The sequence below is a fragment of the Botryllus schlosseri genome, chromosome 5, assembly GCF_051294905.1.
Source record: "Botryllus schlosseri isolate E-star chromosome 5, Bs_hap1, whole genome shotgun sequence".
In the NCBI taxonomy this organism is placed as follows: Eukaryota; Metazoa; Chordata; class Ascidiacea; order Stolidobranchia; family Styelidae; genus Botryllus; species Botryllus schlosseri.
This window is the reverse complement of record NC_137240.1, coordinates 21,369,319-21,396,712: the sequence shown is the minus strand read 5'-3', so window position 1 is coordinate 21,396,712 and position 27,394 is coordinate 21,369,319. Positions and strand designations below refer to the sequence as shown.

The following is a 27,394-nucleotide window of genomic DNA, read 5'->3' as shown; positions in this document are numbered from 1 at the left end:
CTTTTTGTACAACAATTTTCGGTTGGCTTATGCGAATGATATTTATTTTCAAAAAAAAGTGCGAATAAAGCTCAAAAAGGTTGTAAAGCACTGGTCTACTGTAATATGTTTGTCACATCTGTACTGATATCTTTAGTTTGTTGTTTTAATATCTTGGTGGAACCTTTGCTCTTTATATTCGCTCTAATCAACCATAGTATCAGAAAATGTATTAATATGACTAAAAAGGAAGTGAGATTTAATGCTCATGTTTGCTCCAAGACTTCCATACGCAGATACCAATTCTCTTACCAACTGTTTGTATAGTTGGGGGCTATATGTGATTTTCCAAAAAGCTTTACATACAGCAGGGGTTACAAACTCAAATTGTGTCGCGGGCCGGATCCAAACCTTCAAATCGCTCGCGGCCGCACCAGTCAACTGATTCCAAAATCATGCCCTTTCTTTTCACTTGAATACTTTGTTATCAAGTATATACATATAATAGTATATATTGCTTTGTACCACGGATCATAGACATTCTTATTCTAGCAAATAGCAACACCATTATTTAAGAAGAATGGCGATTTGGGTTTGTCTGGAGGCTGGCACCTTCTGAATAAGACAGGGACGGGCAACATAATGCCCGCGGCAAGATTTTGTCCGGCCCGTGGACAGTTTCCCGTCTTACATGATAATGTGGCCCACGGCCCCAGTCTGCCAAGATACCCCACTATACTTGCTTAAACGTCAAATTTTAGTGACTGTATGTTATTATATACGTGTGTGTGCACTGCGCAGCGTGCGAGAGTAGAGCTGACGCTTAAGTTCACCGAAGCGAGAATACTTGCATTATCGGCATTTACCATGTACTCAATCCTAATGAATTGAGGATTGTACCGTAATTCAGTGGTTCTTAACCTTTTTTCCTCCAGCGCCCCCTTTCAAAAATTATCGTGCTCCAGCGCCCCCCAACCTCATATTGTAAGGAATGTAATATATCCAATGAGTACGAGGGAGGGCGGTAACAGCACTTCGTCAACCCCCTAAAAACGATTGCCTTGCGCACCCATAGCGTGATAAACCAAACTTCTGAGGGCTTCGCCCCCAAGAACCCCGTAGCGTGATTTCGATGGTCAGCAAAGTTTGTGTGGCCTGGTCGCCCTAGGTACCAAAATTTTCTATAATGCATGAATGAATAGGTGGTAATTACATATATAAATCGCTATAAACTTTTTATCCTGTCAGCCCACGTAATCAGATTTACCAGTAGCGCTGAGTTAGCTGTTGTATGTGAAAATAAAGGGCACGTAATTAATAAATAAACATATTCGGGCGTGCCCGTAGGTACAATTAATTCGTTACCAGTGCCGTAATAGCACTTCGTCAGCCCCCCCCCCCCAAAAAAAACGTTGTTCTTGTGCCCTCATCGAGTGATAAACCAAACTTCCGAGGGGAAACTTCCACCATTCGGATATCCGCTATTTGCTGATACTAATCATCTACATTGGGTGTCCATTTACTCAGCCAGTTATTCTCGCCTAGACGCGCGAAGAGCGAAAAATTTCAATAAGTATTGATTGAATTGGTCAATATGATCGGGAATTGCATGTACATTGATATCAATTCTTATCCTCTCTCTACTCACGTAAACAGATTTACCGGTAGATCTGAGTGATGTATGATTGAAAAGGTAGGACCCCACAATAATAATTATACATCTTCGGGCGTATACCCGTTGGCAGGAACGAAACGGCACTTCGTCAGGCCCCCCGAAAAATCTTGTGTCTTGGGCTCCCATAGAATGATAAACCGACCGCCCTCCCCCCCCCCCCAATCACGTTGTTCGCTTTTGCCACGAAATCAGCTGTACTGATAAGCGAGCCAGTGCGAAGCGCGAAAACCTTCGATAATTCATGATAAAATCGGTCAGTAAGATCGGGAATTGCATATATATTGCTATCAATTTCTTGTCCTCTCTGCTCACGTTACCAGATGTACCGGTAGAGCTGAGTGAGGTGCAGTGTTCCCTCTAATTTGCGCACGTGCGCAGTGCTGACGCGGTCTCTGCGCACAGAAAATCTACGTTGCGCACAACAAATCCGAAGTTATGACCTTTTTTTAGTCGTTACGCACTGTTGTCCAAGGGTCTGTGCAGTGAGTTGTTGAGTGTGCGCAGACTCGTCAAAACGTAGAGCGAACATTGTGAGGTGTCTTGGAAACTGTAGGGCCCGTAACTAATGATTAAACATATTCGGGCGGGCGAATCCGTTGGTATGACTTCGTTGCATGATGTTATTTCGTGACCCCTGTCTGCTATATCAAAAATATAAAATCGCCCAATAGGAATATCTAGTTTTAGATATCCCTGTCGCCCAATCGTACTAAACTATAAAAGACGCACACGATTTCAAATTAGTATTTCTTCACCGGCATATAATTTTTCCCTACCAGATGGAATTCGTCTTCTGGGGTTCAGATTGCCAAGACATGAGCATTAGGTGTCAGTCATTTAGGCGCAAATGGACAATTAAACCTATATGTCTTTTGTAGGCTATATATATCGAAGTTTTCGGTGTTAATTTGCTCTGAATACTCATTAAGGTAATGTCCTACCATCACATCATCTACTGCGAAGCCATTTCTCTCCAGCGTCCCCAATACCGACCCCCTGAGCCCAGCGCCCCCATATCGCCCCCTGAGCGTTTCCGACCCCTTCAAAATCGCCTGGTGGCAAGGTTAAGAACCACTGCCCTAATTGATCAGAGAGAAGCGGACATCGAGGCACCTGTATGACAATGCTGTTTTCAAATCCACATCCTCATCGTCATTATCAGAGAGAAATGGCTTGTTTGAAGTGACATCGCTGTCGTTAAAATACATTCAGTAAAGACGATGTCTTCCTTGTATACGTGGATAAATGGGCAAATAATGTATCGATTCAACACTCCCATTTGCCAAGTACTTAATTTTCCTATATCCCACCCGCCCACTAGGAAATCGCCAGCCCCTCGTGTAAAAAGTCACACGGCAGTGCAACCACTGAAATTTGCATTGTATTTTTCTATAAAAACTATATTCTACATCTACACTGCTTATAACGGTTTCGCATCGGCGTTTTCGGTTCCGTGAATAACTACGTTTTTTGTTTCATTTTCAGTAAAACTCCAAACCAGGGGTTCTCAACCTCGAGAAATTTTTGTCAATTTTGTCAATGTCTGTATAAATTGTGACTAAACATGCATTTCACAACCATTTTGAAGAGACGATTATTGAAGATTGAACTTAATTCGTATTCTAGAAAGCTTGCCAAACTCAAACTCCAGAAGTCGCGCTCAACGGAGTATAGGCTGACTTCAACTTCATTTAAGCAAATTTCTGATATTCTTTGAAGATTTAGAGAAATTCCTAGGTGGCTAGGTGGCTGTTGTTGATAGCTGGTGAACTGCACTGCCTAAGACAGACTTAGATGCAACATAGGTTGCCCGGTTTCGCCCACAATTTGGCTATAAATCAACACAATTTAATTCATTTCCAAAACTGATCATATTTAGCATGGCAGGAAAGAACGACGTCGTGCTCTCTGTAGTCACTACTAGCATCAGGATTAGTCTCAATGCAACCTACCTTGAAATTAATTGATGTCCTTTTCAATGTTTTTTTGGTATTTTCAAACACGTTTGGGGAAGTTTCACAGCAATGTAAAAGACTAAACAACTGGAATGCGGATTCAAAATTGGCGTAAGATATACCACATGTATATTATTAGATCAGAGGCGGGCAGCCAGTACGGCCGCATGCGGCCGTAGAAGAGAATTTGTGCGGCCATCGACGCCTAATTCAATTAGTATATGTTGTCGACCGTAGACATGCAAATTGCAATTAAGAATTCATTCCCGAATTTTCGAGAGATTTTATTTAATCTTGAAATTTTCTTCGCGCTTCGCGCAATTCAACAAGACTTCATTTTTCGATTTTAATGCAGTAGCGCCCTTCTTACTCGGAGCAGGAATTGGAATCCTAAAGAAATAACAATTGATTCACGGCTCCGAAAAATTTTCGCGCTCCGCGCAACAATGTGCACTCCCAGCAACTATTCATAACATTGCCACTTGCGATTTCGGTGCGTACAATAGGCCGTTGTGAAAAGTAGAATAGTCCGGAGTTCACCGGGAATGGATATGGACAGTTTACCATAGGTATTTTGCTTCCAGATCGTTCATTACGGCTATGCCCGGGAATGCGGCCTTAGGCCACATAAGTAATCGAAATGCGGCCATGATTAGCAAGACGGTTGCCCACCTCTGTATTAGATGATGTGCTCTCTTTGACATGACAATAAATGTGAGGCTGGTCAGGAAGGCGCGATTTTTTTCACCATCGCCAAGAGGGGCGCGTGTCAAAAAAAGTTGAGAACCGCTGCTCTGAACTTTGTGGACCCAATGCCTTCTCGAAACTGGGTGATGAAGTCACCGACTCTTTCCCAGTGGTAACTAGGAAGAAACCACAACAACAACAATCGAGTGGTAATAATGTGGACGTGCTCTACATTTGCTGTCTTGGGGCATTATTTAATGGAAGAAATTCGTACAAAATACCTCAACATTTGTTACAAATGTGATGGATAATATAAATATATATCAGTCAACTAAGAATTGATCCGCGGCCGCGGGGCGGATGAATTGGCTAGGCGGGCCGAATGTTTGAGACCCCTGACTTACAGCGACTTACAGCATCCTAGAAAGGATTCCATGCAGTGAGCTCTTTTCTTAATATGAAATCGGAATCCTTCGCCCTTATTCGAATTTGAGGTCCGTCAAAGATACCAGATTTGAGCTTGCCGTTTGACAGGGATATTAGGTGATACCCATTTTTTGGCTCAGTGTAAAATTATTCATTTATAAGTCAAAAGATATGAGACACATATCAATATTTTAGGTATGCTTTCCAGGGGTAGATTTGAAAGCTCTATACTCCTCATTCATCTTGGTAGAATAATCAATTGGTACAGGAGAAAATACAATTCCGTTGTGCAAAAGTACAATTTTTAGGCTTGATAAACTCTGCTTTTTAACAAACAAATATTTCGCATCAGGTCACGTTAATATTGATGGAATAACTGAGAACGACATGTGGGTTCTTCATAGTGAATTATTCTATTTATGTGCAGTATAAAAAAATCCAAGATGTACTTCCTACCAGGTGAAAAATTCAATGATAAATACAGTGATTTTGGGCATTGTTAGGGGTATAAGCAGGGTTGCCATCGACATGGACCCATAACTAAGGACAGTCGAAAAATTTAATTAGCATGAAAAAGCGTTTTTGTACATACTTTGTCTTTATACGAGCCGTGGCGTATCACATTCCATACTTTTCACCAGAAAAAATCTGCTCCAGCAACTCTTTGTTATTAGATAGTGCTTCATCGATCTCGCGACAGCACAGTTCTAGGTTTACCTTTACTTGGGCCGAAACAGCAGTTCGTCAACCCCCCCCCCCCCAAAAAAAAAAAAAACCGTTGATGTTGACACCTGGGGATGAACCAAACTTCTTCACCTCGTTAGAGGCGTCAACCAAGATGGCAAAAGGCCGTACACCAAGTTTAGACAAAATCATTTTTGAGCGTATGGAGCAAAAACTCCAGTAACAATGCTTGTAGTCTTGGTCCTGGCCGAAGAAAACTTATATGCAATGTTGGAATCGGCGAATATTGCTTTGAACAATTGCCATGTGCAATCGTTGGTGAGGAATGATTGCTGGTGCTTGACCGTATGGAATGCTCCGGTACCCTCCGCAGCAGCTCCCTTTGTAGTCTGAGGTCGTTGGTGCTGATCGACTTGTGGAGAAATTATTCATCGATTGGTTCCAATTAATCTTCATGACACACTTCTTGGTATCAATGCAAGTTGAAGTAGCGGTCTTTCCTATGGCCCCCAGGTTAATTGCAGATATTGCTATGTGCGAAACATTCGTCCTTCAATCTTCGCTAGATACCATTCAATTCTTTCTCATAATCGTCACGAAAAACGTTTTTACGCCTGTTTATTTAAACTAATCCGATTTAGTCTTATTTGTAGCTAAAACTATATGCGCAAGTGCAATATAGTTTAGATAAATTTATCAATGATTTTATAACTTTACTCATTTTTATCCGATGTGTCGACTGCACTGCGCCTCTATTCACTACACGCAATAAATGCTGCCTTCCCCACAGCTTGAGCTTCTTCTACTGTAGACCAAACAGCAGTAACCTGACATTGCTGTTTACTGCTAAAATAACGCCCGCTGCGGTAGCGTGGCACAGCTGAAACTGCTCTACAACCACTCACTGCCCAAGCTATCTCACCACTTAGAAGTCAAATCCTGTGGTGTGTACGTCACGAGAGCTCCTTTCATTTATGATGTCATACAATCTCGACGAAAAAGCATAATTTTAGAATAGTAGGCAACATAGATACCATAAGAAAACGATCGAAGCTCTGTAGCGGTTGAAAATAAGACAAAATAAGGACGCGAGTCGAAAATAAGGACATTTCTTAGAAATAAGGACAGTTGATTTTTCTAAGACGTAGCCCTTCAAAATAAGGACAAATCTTAGAAATAAGAACGGTCTGGCAACCTTGGGTATAAGTATGTTCTTTTCTGTAGCCAATCAGGAAAAACTAATGTGATATTCGTAATCAACAAACTTAAAAATCCCAGAAATAACTCCTAAATGTTCTGCCAATTTTTTTTTCATTCTGTTGACTACTGTTATCGGTGAAGTGACATTCGCGTTTCAAATTACAAGGCCGTTCATCCACAGTCTCAATTGTTAGATAGCTTGCTGTCGTCGAAATGCTGGCTTATTGCGGAACGTTACGTTGTCGGCGCTGAATCGGAGAATTAAGTAGGCCTACAGTAGTAAAGTTAACACAATGATTCCAGCTAACAATTTGCTCGGTCAGTGAGTCATAATCCATGTCTGTAGCTAGTGATTGAACGTGCGTGACTGGCAGTAAAACAGTTGAGGTCTGGCTATCGTCATGCGTAATGCACGTACAGGCAGGGCATGGTATGGTATGGTATGGAACGAGAATTTTCCATACTCCATACTTGCCTTACTCTCACCATACCATACTTGCAATTTTCCATACCATACCAACATTGCTCCATACCATACTTGATACATATTCCATACTTTCAAATACTTCAATATCATAAGTATAGTACCTTTTCTAGCACCTATATTATTGATATTTCGGATGTCGTTATTGATTAAACTAGCCATGATGCGAATCTAACTCCTGGTAATAGTTTTGCAAAGTCTGTTTTGGTGAGGTTCACAGTGGTGAGGTGCCGTGTACCTCCTCTACTCGACAGCTTCCGCGAGCATAATGAGATAGTCAGCAGATTGTTATCTAGGCATGTCCACAAAAGGAACTGGCAACATACGGCCCGCAACGAGATTTTGTCCGGCCTGCGACCAGTTTCCCGTCTTACATGATCATGTGGCTCGTGGCCCCAATCTGCCGAGATTCCCCACTAGTTGCCTAAACATCAAATTTTAGTGACTGCATGTTATTATATAGGTCTGCGCACTGCGCGAGAGTGGAGCTTACGGGTAAGTTCTTCGAAGCGAGAAGACTTGCATTATCGGCATTTACGATGTACTCAACCCTAATGAAATGATATCTTGGTAAATTTTGGGGAAAGGGGATTATCAAACGCTTTGAAATATTAATTGAGGATTGCATTGCGAGTTAGTTGATCAGAGAGAAGCAGACATGGCGGCGCCTGCATGTCAATGCTGTTCTCAAATCAACATTGTATTTTCATTATTGGCGAGAAATGGCTTTGAGTGACATTGCTGTCGATAAAATACATTCAATAAATACGATTTATTCCTTGTATATATGGGCGAATAATTTATCCATTCAGCAATCCGGCCCGCCAAGTACTTAATTTTCCTATATCCGGCCCGCCGACTTAAAAAGTTGCACGCCCCTGCTCCATAAGAATATCATCGCGTTTCCGGTACATTGGCATGAGGCACATGCAAGTTTGAAGTAAATACTCGCAAAATATTTTATAATATAGGCGCACCCATAAAATATCCCAGCTGCAGGCGATCAATACTGCAGCGATCTGCGCGATTATTGGTACAGTATTTGGTTGGGGTTAGTGTGGCGAGAATTTCAAACTAGATCTACCCCAATCCCTGATCTATAATGCTAATGCGAGAGCGTTTGAGATATGACAAATAAGATATCTCGGTATGTAAATAGTATAAATGTGCGGATAATGTTTCAGAAGAAATGTAATTATCAATCACATTGAGCATTAAGTACGTTGCATCATGATTGCTTGTAAGCTCTCGTCGCTCAAGGAATGAGGTAGTTGGAGTAGCCAACATTACCGTCACATACTGCGTCACTTGATAGACAGGAGACGTCGGATCAACATTACTGTTGTCATTATTACATCATCACAAAATCATGTCATTCCAAGTGCTCGTAAAACCGTTGCACAAGCGTGTATTTGATCCTACACAGCGTCCAATAGTTCACGTTCACACGTAACAAAAGCGATCGTATTCCGTGAACAGCGAACAACGTACGCTTCTTGAAGCTTGCACAGATCACTATAAAATGTATAAAACACCAAAGTATGGAAGTATGGAAATGTCGTTCCATACCATAGATTAAAATCTTCCATTCCATACCATACTTGCATTATTCCATATTCCATACCAAAATATCGATCCATACCATACCATACTTCCATACCATACCATACCATACCATGGGGGAAGCGAGTGGCGCAGTTGGTTAAACACTGCAGTCACGACATCGATGGTTGATGGTTCGAGTCTCGGCTCTGCCATGTTTCTATGTGTCGGAGGTTTATCTGGGCTCCTCATCGCCGATCCCGCTGTACTACAGCGCATTTAAAAGCCCAGACGAAGAGAGAGCCGAACTCATGAAAGGAGGCAGCAAATGAGCCGAAAATAAAAGACTCAAGTCCAAGAAGACATGCCATTATGAATTGTATGAAATTTACTGTGTGGGCGCAAATAACCTCGAGTTGAAAAGCGCCAATTATATGAGTTAATAAAAAAACAACAATACCATACCATGCCCTGCGTACAGGTACACGGACAGCGGTACGTCTTGTAAAGTCACTGAAACGCACACATTCATGCTCGTTACTGTATTCGCTAGAGACGATCGTGGCCGGCCTCTTCTATTACCCGTTGATACCATCAAAGATGCGAAATTATATAGTGAAAATACAAAAGTTACTATCGGCTGGATACGCCGCCACCAACTCGTGCATAAAAAAGTAGTCCTATATGTTTCTATGCTCCCTTTGTTATATTCGAATACTGACGTCGACCCTAATTATCCTTTGTAAAAAGTACAAGATATTTGACTGTATACGCGAACGTTAGAATTTGTCTCATGATAGTTAAAACGCAATTCTGGTTTCTCTCGAGACCGGAGGCATTTGGAGTCAGAAGTGATGCAGCAGTGTGACCGCAGATATTTGAATTATATTTCTTTGTAACTATTTTATATAGAACATATTCCCAATGTAACGTGCACGCGACGGTTTTGCATTGGCATTTTCACTAACTAGTTTTTGGTCTTTTTTAAGGGTGGAGCGAACCCCCGAGACGTTCTAGTTCGTGTGAACGCGAACCTTTTCGCAAGGTTATATGGATGAGAATGCAAACATGACGCGAACCTATGACGTCACGAGACTTCATATTGATAATAATTCCAAATCTATATTTTCGTTAAGTAATATGTTGATGCAGACTTGGACAAGTAGAAAATTATTGGCGTATCCAAATTATAGTAGAATTAGAATTACGGCTACAGAATTTTTTTTCTAATTAGATCATAATTAGAACAGTATATTCTTTTAAAAAAAATTGAAAAATGGATGAAATTGTGAATGAGAAATAAATACAGCAAAAATCAAGTTCAGTTAATGTCAAATCACAATGCATGTGGCGAGATAGCGCAGTGGCATAATCCACGGCTGCAACACCAATGTGTTGCGGGTTCGAGTCCGACCGAGGTCGACTTCAGAATTCCTGTACCTAAGCGTTGGAGGTATATCTAGGCTAGGGTTGCCATACCTCCGGAATTACCCGGACATGTCCGTGATTTGACTTTAAAAACTGTGTCAAGGAGGAATTTCTAAAATATGCCAAACTGTCCGGGATTTTGAAGGCCCAATCATTTTTCGTAAATCAACATAAACAATTTTATTTTGAAGCACATTTATGCTATTTGAAATTTTTCTTCGCTCTGCGCGCGATTTTTTGCAACCTATAATGATGTTACTATGTGGACCACGCACACCCACTGGAAAATGCAAGCAAAAATATATAAAAATATTCATCATTTACTGAAATAATTCTAATTGTACTCGCAATTATAAGATAACAGTATATTTCTAGAGTTGTTAAGGTCATTTTAATGCTTTATTCAAAGATATAGGTTCTATAAACCTTTGGGTCGTTTGCCTTTATTCTTGGGATCGCGAGATGTTGGACGTTATCAGCTTCAGTAAGTCGTGATCAAGCCGTGAGTAAGTCTGGGAAAGCTGACCTTTTTTTAGTAGTCAGCCCAGCCCTGCATATCATTAACTTGCGGATCTTGGCACGAATTTTCTCCCGACCCGCCTCAGTTTATAACGTTTCGTATGAAAGCCAGATCCGCTTCTAGTCAAAATATTATTTTACAGTCTAGGAAACCGAGTACATGGGCGCCCTGGGTGAATCAACAGCTTGTTGTTGATTTTAAATTGACACTGATGCGAACGTTACATAGCAACGCGCAATCGCACTTATACGAAAGTATACACCGACGGTTCGAAAACAAATACGCGCGGTGGTGAAGCATTTTGGGTCGAAGATTTTTATTATTCTCATTGGGCTTCGAGTAACGCCAATCAATCAATATTTTCCTCGGAATTATGCGCAATTATGTTGAGTCTACTAAATTATGCTAGCAGCGCATGCATACCCTCCAAACAGTTGCCGATATTCCCCTCTCACACAGGAATACGTGGCAATGAAAGGGCGGATAAACTCGCAAAGTGGCCGCTAGCAAACCTGGACCCAACGACGAAAACGGAATGATTCTGTCATTATGTACTGAGATGTCGATGTCGGAATTAACTGGCATCGAGCGAGACTCTGCGTACCTTCGTATGCACGCACCATTCTCATGCATTCTCCACCCACGATATTTGTCGCAGAGGGAATCAGCAATTATATTGCGACTACAAAATGGACACTGTAAATTGAACTCGCACCTCCATCGCACGAGTTGTCATGACAGTGGTCTCCGCGAAACGTGCAGCGTACCAGAAACTGTCGAACATATTCTTCTGACGTGTCCTCGATACGATCACCAGAGACAATATTTAAAAAAAAACGTAGTTGAACGTAGCAGTGTCAGCTTTACCTTGGAATGTCTGTTAACTGATCCGCACACGGTTATTGCAGTCGTCGAATTTGTTGTATTGTGTGGACATATCTGATTCAACTATAGCTCTCTCAGGCCTGGTGCACAAGACCCAAGTAGTCGAGCACCATAAAACCCCTTGCCTACATACATACAAGACGTAGGCAAGCTGACCTCTTTTTAGTAATCATTGGGGCAAGTTTCTGTTGCAGTTAAATCTGTGGAAAGTTGCATTTATTTATTTATTTTTGAAAAGAGTTGCAGAAGTTGCATTTTGACCACATTTTGCTCGGTTTACTAAAAAAAGGGGTCAATTTTCCGGCTCAGCTCCCGAAATACCCGTAAAAGCGTTACTTCGGTGCTGATTTACGGTGTTTCAGTCAATTTTGGCCGTGTATTTCACCAAAATCGAAATTACTTTCATGAAAAATCGAAAAAGTATCAAAATGTTGCAAAAAGTTGCATGAAAAAATGGACAAAAGTTGCAAAAAGTTGCACTATAAGATTCCTTCAAACAGCTTAAAACAGCATTCTACATATCTTACGCGTATTTAGGAAGCTGCCGGAAGCTGTAAAAAAAGTTGCACGCCAAAATTAGCCTAAATCAAGTTAAAAATCATGGTCAACAAGTTTTTCAAAATTGTTGCCCAGTGTTGTTGATTAGCTGCATCTCAACGCCATCTATGATGCAATGGCGTGCAAACTAGAAGTTCGGTAACTCCAACCAAACACTCCAGAGCCTGAACTGTATGTATATAGATCGCTTGATTGATGCACTGTTGTTTAAATTTAAGGTCCTTCCCCATTTGACAGACGCCCCGGCGAGACCGCCGAAAATTACATTATCACTAGGTCACCTTTTCAGGCTATTGATTTTGTTAAAGTCGCCAACACTGAGTTTGCTGCAAGGATGTGGTTCATATTTCCTGTTCTGCTGCGTACGGGCAAAAACGTAATTTTTGCCGGTCTCGCCAGGACGCCTGTGAAAAGGTAAAGCATCAAAATTTGACAGCTCTGTTGGAGCTGACACAGAAATGCTTTCTTGTAGGGTTGTAGGGTTATACAACGGCACCATCCGAGTATCTCATACCTTAATAATTCTAAAAAATTATAAATGCAGCGATTTAAGGCAACTGTTACAAAAATTAAATGAAACTGTGTCACGAAGATAGTGCCAAAAATTCACAGCACTGTTTACGCTCCGGGAAAATATATTTACGCTATAGGTTTGATTTTAATGTCAACATATTTGAGCGAGTAGTTATATCCTTTCCATGTGAACCAATTCACGCCATCAGCAAACGAGGCGTGTCCTCCCCCTTGGTAGTAGATCCCGTTTAAATTGGATTCGTGACAACCTTTGTACCACCATGCACCCTTGTAAGTATTCGCGCAGTCACCGCCAGCCCAGTCATCGACGTCATGATCATTCGTGGAAAATTTCTGCCCATTTTGCATAGCTAACGAGTCGCCTGCAGTTCCAGAGAATCCAGTTACGTTCATAATGAAATCATTATCGGGTGGGCCGATATCGAAGTCCCTTAAACAAAATCGGTAGTTATTATTTGCTCATAATACAATTAAAAACGGGTGGACATTTCAGAGCAATTAGGTATATATTTCAAGAAACCACAGTTTAATTTTACAGACGGGGTAAATAGGTCTTCTTCATATAAATTCCATATGGCTAAGTCTTCGCACAATTTGCAGGATTATTACTATATTTGACTTGCAACTGATACTACTCCTCGTATTCTATATAGAGCATTGGTTCTTAACTTTCACCAGGCCGCGGAACACTTCCATTATTCTGCAAGACTTTGCATAACCCCACATTTTCGTTTAGTCGTGAAAAATAGAAATCAATCTACAACAAAACACATTTAACTACACACTATATAGCCTACCATAGATTATTGGTGCACAAATTGAACTGTGTATCAACGGAGTGTTAAAAGAACATCGCGATTAAAATATAGCTTTGACACAAAACGAAAACATCATAATGAATACACATCGCAAATCACCATGAGTTCTTGCTGCTTTCTTTCAAATACCAGTACATCAATGTGAGACTTTATTCTGAAAACTGTCGTAGTATTGTTCGTTCGAAATGCAACAGCGGACGTATGAGGTTATAATTATTGGAGATAGAATTTGCAGTCCGAACGCCAACCTCCCACGCGTACGCCACTGCATAGGACTTACAACCACAGCAATCAAAATTTAATAACTGCTCGGGCTCGGGCAGCATCCTATGGTGGCCAAAACGGGCGTATCATCACAAATCATATGGGTGACTATGGGTTGAGTGTGTGTCTTGCCCTCCAGCGGAATTCCTGTGACTAGCTTGCGGAACCCGCTAGAGTTTAATGTAACACCAGCTACGAACTACTGATCTAGAGAGATGACTACTCAATCACTATGTTATTGTGTGATGTGCAATTGTGCATTATCAGTCAATAACGTCACTTCGATTTGATACACACTCATATCCGAACGGATATCTTCTTCAATGATGAGTACGAACTTAATAAATATATTGCCTTTTTCTCATGGTGGATACTTACGAATATTCCGCATATTTTTCAAGCCCATCCCAATCTCTCATGTCGATTCGTAATTTGAAATTCATTGGCAATTGTAGTATGTTATACAGGTTCTGCAGACCTGCATTATAAAAACAATTAGGTATATTGGAGATGGTAGCCTATCTATCTATTTTAAGACCAGCATATATTTATTTTGCATAAGCTTTGTTCTGCTATTATCTATAAGTATATCAACACACTGTAGTTAAAATTGGGAAGTAAAATTAGGAAAATGATTTATTTCTGTCCTGTATGACGAAGGACTTTTACATACATTTTAAGCGGGTACTTGTATCACCAATAGTAAAAGTAGTCATTGATTATACTCAAAGTAAATGTCTGGCTTAAAAGTTATACAGTAGCTTACACGGCAGTGTTGGGATCAAGTTACTCTACCTGCGAGTCACAAATTTTATCGACTAATTGTACATTTTGACATTTCATCAAGTCTAGTCATTCTATTCTTAAAGGTCGAGTCTAGTCTAGTCGAGTCACGAAGTTAAGTAGAATTTCAGAATTATAAGGCATGGTTGAGACCCTATCAATTCTGAATCGACAACGAATTTTGAGTTAATTATACCTTCAACGGGGCATTGTATGGCTCACATAGAACTGCTTACGTATGTCGGAAACTGTTAGTCAAATAGACGATAGAATATGAAACCTCAGAAAGTTGAGAGAATTTATGCCTGAATTAATAGTTCCCGAGTAATATATATCTATAATGTAAAACCTATATAAGCCCATTTAAATAATACAAAGGGAGGTTAAGGTGAACAGTGAGCACTTTACAGAAGAGAAATGCACTGCTATAGAGTCCTATAGTTAGACTCATGTAAATCGTTTGAAGAAGGCATAGCACACCTAATTGCTTCAAGAGTTTCATCACACTCATCAATTCCGCAGAAAGTATAGCATATCAGATTCAGAAACTGCTGACGTTGAAATTGGACGACTCAAAACATAATAACGTGGTGGTACCATGTCGACATTAAAATAATTCACTGTAAGGCTGTGAGCGAGTTGCGTGGTTTGAGGATGTCATTGCCATGCCACAAACGGAAAGTAATTCGGGCCTCGGCTCTACATATTCTACATGACGGAGGTTTTTTTTGCAGCACCACTTTAAGACCAATATCCATGTCCATTAGATATCAATAATATAAAAATTCAAATTATAATATTTGTTTTAGGCTTGTGTTGTGGTGGCGTTTACTACTATGATACAGGACAAATTATTACCTGTTGTAGGCCTACTACCGAAATCCTTCATTCAATTAATGATTGTAAGGTATACATCCAAACCTCTTATTGAAGTAACGGAACTAAATTACTAGTTGGAACAATTCCAATAAATTTATTTTAAAACATTTTTGTTGTCGCTGTTTACATTTACCCCACCCTCGATTTCCTGGTACGATGCACCACAATCATGGCGCTTCTCACCTATCCAAAATTCTCCGTAAACGCTGCCAAATCCCCGGACATATTCGGAATGATTTCGAAAAAAATCCACGCTTCCATTCATTCGTCTTTGAATAACCTAGAATATCCCTCGATATAATCAATAGCGTCATTTGGTCATTACCTCGTGTTGGCGTACAAACTATGATCAATAGGGTGTATTCACTAGACAAGAACAACCGCCCACTCTGAATGAGGTTTGGATTTCAACTTATAGTTGTGCTCAGATCATCATCAACCCAATGGGTATTGTGAGAATGGATCCTCCTACCACCGTATTTGAAACGTGAATACTCACATAGTATATGGAAGGTAAGGAATCGCGATGTAATGATTTCAATTTAGGGTGTATGGAAGTTCAAGGTTAAGTAGATGTAATTACTTACAGTCCAACCTCCTCCGTCCGTACTAAGATCGCAGAATACATCGATGGGTTGTCCAGAAACATAAATTTCAAAAACTCCTCTACTTTCGTTGCCGGCTTTGTAGCTATGCGCATCGATTTTGCTGCAATCCACCTTTTGTGAATTCACATCTGACAGTCAGAAATGTAAGTAAGATATTATGATAATTTTAAAACGACTTAAAGTATATTAGACTTCCCGCACATTTTGTCAAAATTCCAATGTCTCTTTTATTACCATCAACAATATTCTTCAGATTAGAGTCGCTTTTCTTCAGGGTTGACGTAAAATCTAGAAAAAGTGTTCAGTATGCTTAAAATTTATGGAATATTTACGCCTCATATAAAATTATAACCTTGATTAATAGGTGTCGTCAGAGTGTGGTGCGTCTGTAACTGTTAAACTTTTATCATTTTATTAACATAGACTAGGTTCTAGCAGCGGTTCTCAACCGGGGGTCCGCGGACCCCTAGGGGTCCGCGAAGCAATTTCAGGGGGTCCGCGAGACCTCTAAATTTCAAAATGGTTGATAACCTAATTTTTATTTTATTTATTAATTTGAGAAAGCATGAGGAAGTATCACACCACAACTGCTAAAACCTCGTGAATCATATCATCATCATATTCATCTGACGTGAACTATACGTAGTGTGGAAATTCATTTTCCTTGCCAATTTTCCAATAACCTGCTGATACAAACATTTGCTGTTTAGAGACGTATAGTTGGGATTTGTGAAAAAATAAAAATAGTAACGTCAATCAGGGTGACTTCGTAATGTTTGCAAAACCGCGATATGAAGCTATCAGTCTCATCAAATTAGTGAACAGTCGTTTGAAATAAAAATTTCCGAAGTATTTCCTAATTTGTCCCCATGCAGGGATTGAAACCTCGTCACGAAATCCATTTATCCCGTGACATACAAAACCACTATTTGAACAGCTTCTTCAATGTACAGAACTTCAATATACAATTGCATAGTGAATTCATCTTGAAATGAACCCGAATATTTTCGGCTGACACTCGTCGTAATTCGGACCATGATATAGCTGCTCTTAAAGCTCGGCTATCACATTTGGCACATTGTTATTGCGGATGCCCTATCGACAAGGCTGGTTTTTTGATGAACAAGGAGTGTTTCGTTGCTATCAAAGCATTACGCTCCAACCCTGAAATTCATATCACCAGTTATATTGGTATACAGCCTTGTTTTTGTTAATGATCAATTGTTCGTGGTTGAAAATGTTTGCTCATAAATATATATGTAAACCGAACAGAACAAGTCGCTTCATGACAGTCTATCTCAGGTTGGAAAACTCTGATCCATTTTTGGCGCATAAAATTTGTCTATACTTTTAGATCAGTGGTTCCCAACCTGTGGTACGCGTACCACTAGTGGTACGCGAAGGTCTTCCAGGTGGTACGCGAGTAGATTTTTTTTAATGAAGCGATTTTTTAGGTCAGGTGGGGTTGATTTTGAGTTTTTTGAAGCCGTCGTCGTCGAGGGATGGTATGTCCGTGGTAAGGTACGTTTTTTTCTCACCACTGTGACATGTTGTGCCTACAAGACCGGTCTATTCTCTGTTGATCCATCCGACCTGCCTGTCGGGACTAGGGAGCAAGAGGAGCTCATATAAATCCAGGATGACCAGACACCAAAGACGAAAGCGTAGTGTCCTATATGGTGTGGACACAAGCAAATCTCAGAGCTCAGTGAAATTAGTTTCCGCCACATTTTCCATTTGGCAACAAAGGCAACTTTACGGCCATTTTTGACCGGCTTGTCGAGCGCTAAATTCGATGAAACGGGTATCAATGGAAAGCTGTTTCTGTACTGGTTACGAAAATATAAATTTTATTCTGTTCCTGGTCCTGGAATCCAGAAAACCAGCTTCGAATTTTGCATTGTAACCGAGCTTTGACATTCTGACACAACAATTCTGTCTGGGAAAATGAATGTGAAGCTAAGAAAGAAAAAGCCAGGCAGCATTGTTGCGTCACAATTCGAAACTCGATCACAATCCAAAATTCGAGGCAGGTTTTGGGGGGTTCCGGGACCAGGAGCAAACTGAAATTTGTATTTTCGTGTTCACTACAGCAGCAGCTTTCCATTGATACCCGCTTTATCCATTTTAGCGCTCGGCAAGCCGATCAAAAATGACCGTAACGTTGCCTTTGATCAAATGGAAAGTGTGACGACGACCAATTTCACTGAGCCGAGAGAGATATGCCTGTGTCCACACCATATAGGACACTATGCTGTGAGTCACGCATCGACCAGCTAGTGAAAAATAGACAAATGCAGCCATCGCCTTAAATTTCATTATGTTGTTCTCCTTGTCACTGGTGGTGATCGAATAAACAATGCCATGCATTCCATCAACCCTGGCTGATAATGCCTAGTTTAACAGAATTTTTGATAACACCTCGCATACGTCAAATACGCGATTATGACATCAAAAATTGTGGAACATATGTAGGTGGTACGCGAGCACTGCATGAAGCCTCGAAATGGTACGTGGGTCGAAAAAGGTTGGGAACCACTGTTTTAGATTAACAAGTGATTTGTGGTACGGAACTTCAGAATAACGCGAAACAATAACTTCATATTGTTAATTTATTCGCTAAAAGCTTTTCGACTGACTCTCATCAGTAGCGAACGTCAGTGATAGGGTGAATCAAATTCGAAATGTAAGAACTATTTTGTCTATTTTGTCGTGATATGTTCATAAAATATATGTTTCTTCATTTTGGTGTCATAAATGTTGCGATCACACCAAAAGTATCGTCGAAAGCGTTGTGCGTTAAAATTGCATTAGCCTCCATCTATCTTTGCGGGAATGATTTTCGGCACTCCTTGTTCATGTCGGATTTTCAAGACACGACAACGTACTTCAAGAAATACAGCAGCAAAATTAGCTTTGAAATAATAAAGTCTACCAACTTCTACAAAAATAGCATGATGTTATTGACAAGAAAAATCATTATTTTGCTGTTTATCATAAGCCTACAGTTCATATTTGCACAAGATGGATGACGGCGGCACTATAGCTGCACCATGATAGAGCTAAAATTGAACTAAAACTTGAGGGGGTCCGCGAGGGTCCGTGATGATCAAAAGGGGTCCGCGAAGCCAAAAAGGTTGAGAACCACTATTCTAGATCATGAGTGTCAAACATCCGGCCCGCCAGATGATTTCATCCGGCCAGCAAAGCAATTTTGAGTAGATTGAAAAATTCTTATTTTTGAAATATATATGATCTCACTGCTATGTCCCTTTCCACCCAATAGATACCCATTACATGAGAGAAATCAGACTCTTGTTTTAATAATAACAAACCAAATTACAACGTCCATAGTTTCCAAAACATCTTGTATTCCTCACAACACATATGCAGGGCTAACTTAGGCTTACCATATTTTGGAAATCTAAAAAGAGCACACTTTTTCAGAAACTTCAGACTTGCAAAACCGGAAACGAATTCTCAAAAACCGGTGAATTTTTCCCACATTACCAAGTGGAAGACTGAAAAAAAAAAAAAAAAAAAAGGGCCTTCTTTTCGCTCAGAGCTAAAATCACCGTTTTTCACTCCGAAATACCCGCCGGAGCGTCACTTCTGTACTAATTTGCGGCATATCGCTCGCAATTTGCTCTAAATCTGACCTAAATTTTCAAAAAAGAGGACTAAATCTAAAAAAAGAGGACAAAAGGGCGTCCTCCGAGGCAGGGCATGGTATGGTATGGTATGGTATGGAAGTATGGTATGGTATGGAAGTATGGTATGGTATGGAACGAAATTTCGGTATGGAATATGGAAGAGTGCAAGTATGGTATGGTATGGAAATTTCCCAAGTATGGTATGGAATGTGTTTTCCATACTTCCATACTTTTTCCATACTTTGACAGTTTTGCCAGAACCATGACAATAGTCCTACTTTCGATTTGTCAAATTGTTTGAATACCACATAACATCGCTCACTGTCTATGTTCATATCTCAAATTGTGATTCATGACTCACCCATTACGGTCGACATCTATTTGAAGGCAACAAAGTTTTGCGTCGCGCATATGAATGAAAATAATATTATTGATGATTATTCCGATTTAAATATCATAAAAATGAATGATATTCGACCACTTTCGCGTTACAATTGCATATCGCTTATCGTAACTTCCACCACGTAAATAACCAAGGTAGAAGTTACATCAATATTTTTATCAATTTGTTGAACTTGGAATCATTTTCTGCACTTTGGGAGGATGATCATCACGCAATATCTATTTGACAGAATCATCATTGTAATTCAAAAATATGTAGTTTTTTAGAAGCGACATTACGATATGCAGGCCTACAACACGCATTGTAACTTCATGAAAACTGGTTATTTCTGATATAATGGACAGAGGGCACCTTGATGTTGGCTGATGAAGCTAACGAGTGTGACCCACAGATTGGCGGAGGAAATAGACATTTGGTTAGCTGTCGCAAAATGATTGTAGTGATGTGAAATTCATTTAAAGGTATATCTCAATGCAGGTGTTTCCCACCGATGGTGAATACCCCAATTGTGGGGAATTTAGGGCCTTCTGGTTGGGAATAGACTCACTTGGAAAACGAATTCTTTACATTATTAACTTCGTTTATGAGACGTCTGTATGAAATGCCGATTGCAATTCAGCAATTCGTATTATCCGTGCCTCCAATTAGCGAGAATCGATTGGACAGCGGCACGCGATCTCCCTCATATGGGTTGTTATTCATTCGTATGCTAAATGATGTGAGGTGTGATTGAAATCACCCGATTCGTTAAAATAAAAGTTCATATGTATAAGAATATGTACTCACGGGAGATCGTAGAATCGCTAATTGATAGCATAGCCGGACTCGTTACTGATGAAATGACATATATTTCTTACTACACGAGTTATAGTAGCGTGCGACAGTGTAGGTTATGGTGGCACCATACGCATAAGTTCGTCAACAACAGGAAGTTTATCTGACCCATGCAATATATTCGACATTTACACATGTAAATTGATGCTCCTTGGTACATTTGGAAAAATATCAAATCCTTCCTATCTTTCTGTCGCCTTACCTCACCTATATCCATTTTACGGAGGCGCAAAATTGTGTGTACGGTTACCAGTTTCCTACTCATTAATTTTATTGCGTGCTGTTCCATTCTGCGGGGGTCTTAACTTTCACCAATAGCAAGTCTTACAAAAGAAAATCTTATCAAATTTTATTGGAGGAACAAATTTAAAGTGTATGAAGGTTCGGAACCTATATCCTATAATTTGCCAATACCTTTGTATTATGTAATTCTGTAGATTAGGTTATGTTAGCAGTGCGTTACCACACTAGATTTACATGTTTTGAGATTCTGTTGTGATTTCCAAATAATCCCATGTGTATATAGGCCTACATTATAAGTTCCTACATCGCTGACTACTTATGATATAAATAAATTGGGGATATCATTGGTGCATCAGGGCCGTTTAAATGGATATTCTCATCCAAAATAATTAGAATATATACGCCGGAACATTTCCACACATCAAAAATAGAATATCACTTGAGAGGTTGGTCAAGTCGCGAAAGTATGGAAAAAGTATCAAATATGGTATGGAAGAATGTTGGTATGGTATGGAAAATTGTCAAGTATGGTATGGAACAATTGGGCGGGTATGGAGTATGGAAGATTCGCATTCCATACCATACCATACCATGCCCTGCTCCGAGGACACTTTAAAAAAAGTAAAAAAAGAGGACAAATCCTCTTAAAAGAGGACGTATGGTAAGCCTAGGCTAACTCCAAATTGCGACTAAATCGATAACATTCACAATAAAAGCCTTTGTCGTTAGCATAGTATTCGGCCGAGACTCGTCAGGGGCAATCGACAGCAACTATATCAGTATATTCAAGTATATACTGAAGTTTTGGACCTCCATTAGCCACTTCCAATCGTATACTTATAGCATGAGGTGGATTCTTAGTTGTGCTATGCAGAGATATTTCATCTGCGCGGAGTCCTACATAATTCAACCCAGACCATACCGCCTGCATTGATATTTCAATATCAAGGCGAGACAATGCAGTGGTGTGATCACTAGCTGCAACATCAACCGGTTGCGGGTTCGAGTCCGACTGAGGTCGACTCCAGAATCCCATCCAAAGCGTTGGATGTTTACCTAGACTCCTCCTCGACATCTCATCCGAGTTAGCGGGGTCTGAAACAATCTGGAAAGGGGCCGTACTAGATGTCGGCACACACGGTGGCATAGTAAAGAATATCGGCCAGGTGTAAATGACCATTGTAATCGAAAATCACCATTCAAAGAGCTTTTTGGATGTAGAGAACTTCAATATACTATTGAATGATATATTCATATTGAAATAAACCCAAACGTTTTCGGCTGGCACTTGTCATGGGTAATCGTCAGCAACTAGTAGAGAATTGGATGCAAATTTTTTCAATTCTCTACTAGTTACTGACGATTACCCCTGACGAGTGTCAGCCAAAAATGTTCGCTTTCATTTCAATATGAATTTAATTTAATTGTACATTGAAAATCACCATGAATTCTACAATGAAACAAATATTAATGTCAAGTCTATTAAAACTACAATTAAATGCATGCAGAAGTTGTTTGTATCTATGATGCCACTGATGACGGAATTATAACCACCTCGAAAACCTAAATCAGAATAGAATCGTGTAAATAAACGATCAATATTCATGACATGCTCACTTCTGCTCATTTAACGCATTCTGACATGTGCGTAATGCTTTGCGGATGACCAGAAAGACTTGAAAATAGTATTGAAAATCTGACTCCGAGACAGGAGTCAATTCATATTTCTCATTTATCAATTATGACAATAACTTCAGTCACGTCAATTTAAAAAAAAAACAATAATAAATTGAAAATTCAAAGTGGCTCTGCGGCATATCTTTTCAACTATCTTAACTCCATTTCGATATCGTTTTCCCTACATATCTGATTTGATTTGGTAATCGGAACCTGCACATTTTATAGCCTACATATACTACCTTAAAGATAACCGTATGAATTACAATGGCTGTGGTAAGAATGCATCCGTAAAGGCATCTGCGCCTAAAATTGTAATCAGGAGATGATTTATAGATTGCCACGAAGACATAAAACAATTTTGTGAAATAACTTTTTTCTGTCAAAAGGAGGAACCGGGCGTTGAAATCTTGCAGTATGGACATTTCAGGACAATGATTACCGGGCGAGGGTCATTAATGAACGACTAAAACGGTTCGCTCTCGCTCTGCCTTCCTTCGATCATGTATAGATAGCTGTTGTGAGGTCATAGCGTAATTACATTATACGAATTATACATAATAAATCCATCATCATCATCATCACCATACCTATGCTCTGAATGTTTAATTGAGATATCCAGTGTGCTTGAATTCCAAATAAAGTCATCATTACCACAATGGAGACAGCCAGTAATACGAATGTGACTTTGAATTTTCTCTGGATCCTTGGAATCGCTGCAAACAAATCGTTATTTTCAAGTGGCCTGAGTTCAACGATCAAGTAAATAGGTTACACATTCTCGCACATTATACCGACATTGCTCTGCTTCAAATGCGAATAAGTTGGAATCTGCCATTACACTGGTCTACAAATTTCTAAAAGAAATTTGCACCAAAACATTATTAATTGATTTAGGCTAATTAAAGGTTGCTGAATCCGATTCTATGCTTAGAAGTTTTCCATCGCCTCAGATTTTTCCCGTATGAATCATTCTCATTTTCATAAATTATTCAGATTTCGGCTTTCGTTAGTGACGTTACGGTAAGCATACAACAGCAACAGATCAAATATGGTTATTGAAAGCATCTATCATGAAACCTGGGTTGTTGTAGTACATAAGTTTTCTGTGCACTTGGATCCACTGATTCTTTATCTTCGTTCAATCAGAAGCTCTTTTACCCATAAAATTACACTGGTCTACAAGATTCTAAATAATTTCGCCTGAAAATATTTAATGATTGATATAGGCTAATATTAGGTTGCTGAAACCGATTCTGAGCTCAGAATCTCTCTATTATGTCAGATTTGTTCAATATGTATTTTTCTCATTTTCATAAATTAATCAAATTGCGGCTTTCGTTAGTGACATTGCGGTGAGTGCACAACAGCAACGGATGAAATATTGTTATTAAAATCACCTACAATGATGAAACCTGGGTTGTTGTAGAACAGAATAACTGAGTTTTAGATGAACTAGAATCCAGCTTCTTTCGATCAGGACCTCTTCTCGACCGAAATATTTATATGTGGATATAACTAATTTTCGTCGGTAGCAGTTATGATCTTTATACAACAGTCTGCGTTTAAAGATTGTGATTAGTAGCTCTGTACCTAATTTTGCTCCCTACGTTATCTATCTTTATAGATATGTCTTGCAGACTTAATCGGTCAATGCATTTTGTGACAGCACACTGCTCTTACCCAAAACGTAAAAGTTTGCAAACAATCAACAAAATATTGTTTGTATATTATGTAGAAGAGAATTGTTCACTATTGTACATGACTCAAATATGCGACTTTTTAAGCTTGTTTTGAAACATTGAATGAAACAGGTGCTTATCAGTATAACTTGAAATAATTTATCATCATTAATGTCCGCCTGTATCATGCTAATTCTTCTTCTCTAGTTTCCCATATACTGTCACATGATATTGAAATCGGGGAAAGCTGTATCTGAACTGTTTTTCATTTCGTTTATTGCCATGATATAAAGGGCTTCTTTTGCATTGTCTATTATAGACAACCAGAAGAATGGAGACTGCTTACCAACAGCTCAACACGAAACCTGGAGTGCGCGTTACTTCACAATATAAATAAATATCCATTTGCTCTAAGATAGTAGATCTGTCGAGACATAGGACATTCTGTGGCCTACACCCAATACCATGTGTTCTATGCTTGAACAGAACCAGAGATGAGCATTGGTTAATTTCTAGTGATGTTTCCAAATGTATCCAAGGCTTTTTGTTAGTGTTTTGCATGATTAAACGCCAGTTCTAAATACAAAAAGCTTTCCAATTTTTGCGGTTTCTGATTTGCCGTAATATTTTACTGTGAACTAGAGTTGGTCGAAGTGATCGGCGTTGCTACTCAAGTGGTACAAGTAACGCCTTACATTTCTACTCAATCACAAGTAGAAGTTGTAATTTCTAAGACATGTGAAAACTATTTCAAGTGGAAGACGAAATGAATGGTCTGAGAATTACTGAAAGTCAGTAAATATCTAAGTATATTTGGTCGGGGGCGGGTGGTCGCATACTTTCAACAGTTAGTCGAAGGTGGGTACATCCGAAATCTCAAGATGTACCGTCGCAGCTAACGCAGCTAACTCTAATGACACCATCCATAGGTGGAATCTTCGAAAAAATGTATTCTGTTACCGTGATTCAGAGGATATTTTACGCGTTTCTTATGACAATCTAACTCATGATAGTGGTGCAATAATATCCCTGAAATACTTTCTACTTTACAAAAACCGAATTGCAAACGTAATTAGTTCATGCAGAATACTGTGCAGGTAGATTTTGAAGTAGTTGTAAAACATTATCACTTCCGTAAGTACTGCAAGTAGCCAAATTATACTTGAGTACCTCGAAAAAGTAGAAATATTCAACATATATAATATCTCAAAGACGTGATGTGATTTAGCAAGCAAACGTCGGATTCGTATTCCGCGCCCCCAAATTTGGTATAATTGACCCAAAGAAATCTTGCCGCAACAATCGTGTAGACCAGTGTTATTATTCTCCATTGCCTGCAAGGAACATGTGGTATCGACGTAAACTATAATACTACAACTCCCAGTTATTACATTGACATGACGCAGTTCGCACGCCTGTGCAATTTTAATACGTCCACATGACATTTGTGATGAGCACTTGGACCTGGCCAAAATAAGAGGTCTAAAAATAACCTTTATCATTCCAAATCGATGCTGTCTTTCCGACTTTCCCAGAATTCGTGTGCTGAGACTGTTCCTGGTCGCAATTGGGCGATATTCCGATGTCATTCATGTATATTTCGTAGTCGTTGTGGTGAGCCATCTTTTCCTCGAATAATAAGATATATACTTGTAGGTCTGCAACTATAGGCTTCTGTAAGATTAGTTCATTTTTCTTCTAGCTGCACTGTCCAAAAACTGCACCCAACGCCCGATCAGAATACATCTACATTGGTACTACAGGACACGTATCGCCTGTATACAAATTCATGTGTACACAGTATGTGAGAGAACGATATCAAACCCAATATACAGTTGCCTCGGCTTAATTCGGACACTTTGGCCCGGTTCACTTTTGGCCGGATTAAACGGCAAATCAATCGTTGGTTTTATGGATATGAGGAAACACGAGATTCCAATAACATTTTGTGCTGTTGCGAATATTAACTGAATTGTTGCTTCGCTATACTCTGGTGAAACTAGCGGAATGATTTAAATTTTTAGTAATGGATGACGCAATAACAATTGACGTCCACTTCAGGTGGGACCATAAAAGAATAAACACGAAATTATGACAGATTCTGCTCCAATACCAGGGATATATTGAATAGGGTTACCATATTGTTGTGGCTCCAAAAAATTACAAAATATCCCATAAAGGGGGTATTCCCGCTGGTTGAGAACCACTGTGGTAGAGTATCGTGATTTCTAAAAGATGAGGAGCGTAATTGTACATCGTTGAGTTATGTTCATGTAAGGCCGCCATTTTTGGAAATCAGAAAAGAGGACACTTTTCCAAAATAGCGCGAAACAATAACTTCATATTGTTAATTTATTCGCTAAAAGCTTTTCGAATGACCCTCATCAGTAGCGAACGTGAGTGATAGGGTGAATCAAATTCGAAATGTAAGAACTATTTTGCGTCTATGACGTAACAACAACAATAATGTGACATAACAAATGTGACTGTCTATAAATTTTTTTTGGTTAGGGTGGATATCACTGGTTAGACCTACGTATTGACAGCAGGGTGACCTAGAAGATCACCTATCCTTTTAAGTTTCTGGTCTTCCTCAATAAAAATTATCTGCCTACCCTTTTCAAATTATCATTCTGATTTTCACAATCGTTCTATAGTTGGCCTTTTATATATTGTACAATGTAGGAATCATGTAATATATAATTATAGTTTAAATTATGAATATATCGATTCTAAATTTTATATGGATGCGTAACGAAGATTATAATTAAGTCAGTCACAGGTTCGTATATTGGTAATTACGAACGTTCAAATTATACAGTCAATCAAACGTACATTTGATGTAATCTAATTGAGCTCAGGCGACACTTCTACTTACATATAAGATTCATTTAATAATATTGCAGTGATATTTTGAGCGGGTACTTGAGGCCTCTGATCTACACCAACACTGTCCTATTCTACAATGCAAAAAACTTCCTGGAAATATCTAT

At 39.4% G+C, this 27,394-nt stretch overlaps 2 protein-coding genes across 2 annotated transcripts in view; both read right to left on the bottom strand.

Moving 5' to 3' along the window:
* Positions 1–27,394, bottom strand: part of LOC145439855 (uncharacterized) — a 366,083-nt gene that overhangs the window by 226,981 nt on the left and 111,708 nt on the right. The window lies entirely within an intron of this gene.
* LOC145439850 (microfibril-associated glycoprotein 4-like) lies at positions 9,160–26,347 on the bottom strand. Its single transcript, XM_080317501.1, has 7 exons — positions 25,895–26,347; positions 23,310–23,435; positions 16,111–16,197; positions 15,889–16,037; positions 15,485–15,581; positions 14,018–14,117; positions 9,160–12,987 (listed from the first exon to the last, which is right to left on the bottom strand). The coding sequence occupies exons 1-7, from the start codon at positions 26,022–26,024 to the stop codon at positions 12,663–12,665; spliced, it is 1,014 nt and encodes a 337-aa protein (XP_080173627.1). The 5' UTR covers positions 26,025–26,347; the 3' UTR covers positions 9,160–12,662.

Coding starts and splice junctions, on each gene's coding strand:
- LOC145439850 (XM_080317501.1), bottom strand. CDS start 26,024: ATGGCTCACCACAACGACTACGAAATATACATGAATGACATCGGAATA. Junction 15,582..15,888: donor CGGACGGAGGAGGTTGGACT/GTAAGTAATTAC, acceptor GGGATATTCTAG/GTTATTCAAAGACGAATGAA. Junction 14,118..15,484: donor TTACGGAGAATTTTGGATAG/GTGAGAAGCGCC, acceptor TTTATAATGCAG/GTCTGCAGAACCTGTATAAC.